The sequence below is a fragment of the Penaeus chinensis genome, chromosome 31 (assembly GCF_019202785.1).
Source record: "Penaeus chinensis breed Huanghai No. 1 chromosome 31, ASM1920278v2, whole genome shotgun sequence".
NCBI lineage: Eukaryota > Metazoa > Arthropoda > Malacostraca > Decapoda > Penaeidae > Penaeus > Penaeus chinensis.
Window position 1 is genome coordinate 1,073,890 of NC_061849.1, and position 5,000 is coordinate 1,078,889.

Genomic DNA, 5,000 nt, shown 5'->3' on the forward strand with positions numbered 1-5,000 from the left:
TTAAAGATTAAGAGGAGAATGAGAAAGTGTGAAAGAATGCATAGAATGAGGGCCTGGGAGGGAAAGGAAAAAAAAATGAAAGAAAATAAAAAGATAAAAGCAAAAAATATGTCATAAGAGAAGGAATGAAAGCAACAACTATAATAGAGAGAGATAGAGAGAGAGAGAGAGAGGGCGAGAGAGAGATAGAGAGAGAAATATATATATATATATATATATATATATATATATATATATATATACACACACGCACACACATATATATAATATATATATATACACTCACTATATATATATATATATATATATATAATATATATATATATATATATATATATATATATATATATATATATAATATATATATATATATATATATATATATATATATATATATATATATATATATATAATATATATATATATATATATATATATATATATATATATATATATATATATATATATATATATATATATATATATATATATATATATATATATATATCAAGGCGCCTCACGATAATTGAAATATCCATAACACAAGACAAGAAAAGGATTCTAAAAAGCCGACGAATACAGGAGTCCCACGAGGCGCAGAGGCCAAAAGGTGAGACAAAGTGAGGACGCGAAATGTGGTTGAAATTTTATCGTCTCTCGCCTTTGATCTCGTGTTGAGCTGCAGGAGGGGTGGAGAGCCCATTTTTTTCCTTTTTTTTTAATGGCCTTTCCTCCCTTCCTCCTCTGACTTTTTCCCTTTGTGTATATTTGCGTACATTTATGTGCACACATACACACGCACACACACATAAAGATAGATTGATACATAGTTGTAGATAGAGAGATATCTGTGTGTTTGTATGTATGTATGCATATATATACATATATATATATATATATATATATATATATATATATATATATATATATATATATTTATATGTGTGTGTGTGTGTGTGTGTGTGTGTGTGTGTGTGTGTGTGTGTATGTTGTGTGTGTGTGTGTGTGTGTGTGTGTGTGTGTATGTGTGTGTGTACATTTGTGTGTGTGTATTTATATATGTGTGCATTTCTGTGTGTTCGTCTTTGTGTTTGTGTGCGTATCCTCCACATGTTCCTATCCTTATGCCATTCGTTCAGTCAGCCATCTTCCACTGCTCAATCATTCTTCATCTTTATTTCTCCTCCTATTTATCCGCCCGTCTCCTCTGATATTCCACCCCATCCTCCCTCTCCCTTCTCCTTCACGGCTCCCTGCCATTTCTCACTCATTACCTCTCTATTATCCTCCTCCGCCCCCCTCTCCCAACACCTCCCCCCTACTCTCCACGTTTAATCAATCTCATTTTCAGATTCTAAGACTTTTCTCAGCGCTGACTTAAGGCTAATTATTCTCCACTGACATTCTACTTGTTCTTAGGCCCCAACTCCCCGTCCAGGACCCCCCCCCCCACATAAAAAGGACTCCTAGACCCCCCCCTCAGGGCCTCCCCTCCCACTCCCTCCTACCAAATTCCCTTCTGTTTCTCTCCTAATTTCCTTCAGGCACCCCCTTCCCCTCCCATCCCTGTCCCTGCCCTCAGTCTCTTCCACTTCCTCTTATCTCCGTGGTTTCCCCATCTTTTCCCTTCATCCCGAGGGTGAACAAACCTTCGGGGAACTCGAGGCAAAATAAGTAATCTGTGCCAATGTATATGTAATTATGTGGTGTTTTAGCTTTTACTCTATCTGTTTACGAAGTTTCTTTATTGTCATTCTCATTATTATTATTATCATGATAACTTTATTATCTTTCTAATCGCCAATTTTTATAATTACCATTGTGAAGTCTGAATTAATATTATCATTATCTTTATTTTCATTCTTGTTTTCATTATAATTATTTGCATGTAGGTATCATTATCAATATCTATGTTTGTCTTTGAAATTGCTTATATTCTTTCTACTTTCGCTGCTATCATTTATCTTATTGTTACCCTTACTCTATTTCTTTTCTTTCAGGTAAGTCTCGGAAGATTACAAAGATCATCTACTATTCGGTACTTTAATGTAAGTACTGTTATTGCAATAAAAAAGAGATTTATATATGAATAATGAAGCAATAAAATGATAAAAACAATTGTTTGAGTAAATGACATGAATAAGCCGACGAAGAGAAAGATAGATAGATAGGCAGATAAATAGATAGAGATAGATAAAGAGAGAGAGACAGAGAGAGAGAGAGAGAGAGAGAGAGAGAGAGAGAGAGAGAGAGAGAGAGAGAGAGAGAGATACAGGCATACAGAGACAGAGAATATAGACTATATAATTGTATCTATCCATGATTCTGTAATTAGATAAAATATAACTAGACAGGCAGATAGATGGATACAGAAATAAACATCCCGGTCTGTTTATATGTTCCAAGATTTTGTGAGACAATCTTTATAATAGTACCCCCCCCCCCCAAAAAAAAAAAAAAAAAAAAAAAATATATATACATATATATATATATATATATATATATATATATATATATATATATATATATACATATATAAGTGTGTGTGTGTTTGTGTGTGTGTTAAATAATAATAATGATAATAATAATAATAGTAATAATGATAATAATAATAAAAATGATAATAATAATAATAACAACAATAATAATAATAATAATAATAATAATAATAATAATAATAACAACAACAACAACAACAACAACAACAACAACAACAACAACAATAATAATAATAATAACAGCAACCACAACAACAACAACAACAATAATAATAATAATGATAATGATAATAACAATAATAATAATAATGATGATGATCATAAACAAAATTATAATAATGATAATGATAATAACAATAATAATAATAATAAATAAACGCTCCCATGAATTAAAAAAACACTTATTCACTATTAACTTGAAATGTGAACAGCTGCATAACAATAACATTAAAGTCTGTTACTGAACGATAAAACTTTGACACGTGCTCAAGTTCCCCCGCTCACCGAATCCGGGGATTAAACACGCTGAGCTATGCAACAGCCTCATGTTAATACAGAGCCATGTCGAAATGTTAAAGAGACATTCATATGCATCTGCGCCTTCCCTTCTCCTTTACCCTTCTCTGCTATTCCCTTCTTATCATTTCTGTATTATCTCCTCCCCTCTATACCTCCTCTACCGTCCGTGTGTGATTGGATATGCAGAGATCGATTCAAACCATCGCTTATTCGAATGCTGATCAGATTAGCTTCTCAGAACTTTAAAGTAGAAGGTATCATTATTGTATCACGCGTTATCCATACCACGTTGATTGTTCACGACACAGGGATTAAGTTATGAACCGTATTCGTGTTGAGAAATGTAGAAAAAATATGAATGAGAATTATAAAGTTATGCTATTCGATATATGCCTTTCTATCAGATTCCCCATGTGCGTGTATGTGTGTGTGTGTGGGTGTTTGGGTGTAACCCGTATATCCCTATATCTATCCACAATTCATTCAATATATCACAAGCTACGTTCACATATCTCTTTTTCCGAATACTTGGCACACTCGACCCTAAATCCATACCATTTTTTTCTGTCTGTTACCCTAAAAAAATGGAGACGTGTCAGGACACCATTTCCGCATATATATCACACTCAAACACAGCTAGATTAACCAAGGTGTTGGAACCGACGCTTTGGACGCCCGGTTCTTGCCTTCGTTTCTTGACTTTAGATTGCTGGCGTTGTTCTTGTTCCTCTTGTGATAGCTTTTATGACTGTTGGTTTCAGGTAATTATTTTCATTAATATATATTTTCATTTGGGGGATTGATAAATTTTGTTATCATTATTATTATTATCATTATTATTTTTTTTATTATTATCATTATTATTATTATCATTATTATTTTTTTTTATTATTATCATTATTATTATTATCATTATCATTTTTTTATTATTATCATTATTATTATTATCATTATTATTTTCTTATTATTATCATTATTATTATTATCATTATTATCATTATTGTTATTATTATTATTAATATTATTTTTATTATTGATATTACTATTATTATTATTATTATTACCATTACCATTATTATTAGTTCTGTTATTATTATCATCTTACTAACATTATCATTATCACTCTTTCCCTTATTGTTATTATTATTATCTTACTATAATTATCGTCATTATTATTGTTGTTACATTATCGTCCTTTTCACTATCATTGTTATTATTAACATTATTATTATTATTATTAATTTCAGTATTATTATGAGCCTTATTGTTATTACTGTTTCTTATCATTTATATTATTTTTAATATTCTCTTATTATTCTTATCTATATTTCCATCACTATTATTGTAATTATTACCATTATCATTGTTAACACTGATGCTAACATTCACTGCTACTTTTACATTCTTCTTCTGCTCGGCATTTTAATAACGACTAAAATAGGAAAGAGAACAAGGAAATACCCTTAAAAAAGTAAAATGAAAATGAAGAGGAAGCGAGGGGGCCGCACGCGTGGCTCTGACGTGTGACGCGGTGTTTGCCGACGCCTCGAGACACAGGAAACTTAGGCAGCGATGAGCCTCCACTGCCTGCGGGCGCGAGTGTGTGACGCAGGCCCTTTTCTGCCTCATTGCTTTGCCTTCTCTGCTCTACTTGTTGCGTGAAAAGGTTTTGTTTACTGTATGTAGACGTACATTTTTGTATATATCTATGTCTGTACATCTATATCTATTTATCCATCTATTTTTCTATCTATCATCCTCTCACTCTGTTTGTATACACACACACAGATATATATATATATATATATATATATATATATATATATATATATATATATATATATATATATATATATATATATAAATATATATACATACATATATACATATCTATCTATCTATCTATCTATATATATAGGTATACATACATACATATATATATATATATATATATATATATATATATATATATATATATATATA

At 30.7% G+C, this 5,000-nt stretch overlaps 1 protein-coding gene across 8 annotated transcripts in view; it reads left to right on the top strand.

Moving 5' to 3' along the window:
- The window catches only part of LOC125041948, a 212,249-nt gene extending 210,106 nt beyond the window's left edge, over positions 1-2,143 (top strand). For 6 of the 8 annotated variants that reach the window (XM_047637376.1, XM_047637378.1, XM_047637377.1 and 3 more), the window contains exon 5: positions 2,001-2,134. In XM_047637376.1, the coding sequence (XP_047493332.1) occupies positions 2,001-2,004 (4 nt within the window). In that variant the 3' untranslated portion in view covers positions 2,005-2,134. Of the gene's footprint in view, positions 1-2,000 lie in introns of all 8 variants that reach the window. The other 2 variants (XM_047637381.1, XM_047637379.1) reach the window with 1 other exon arrangement.
- Positions 2,144-5,000: the final 2,857 nt, after the last annotated feature.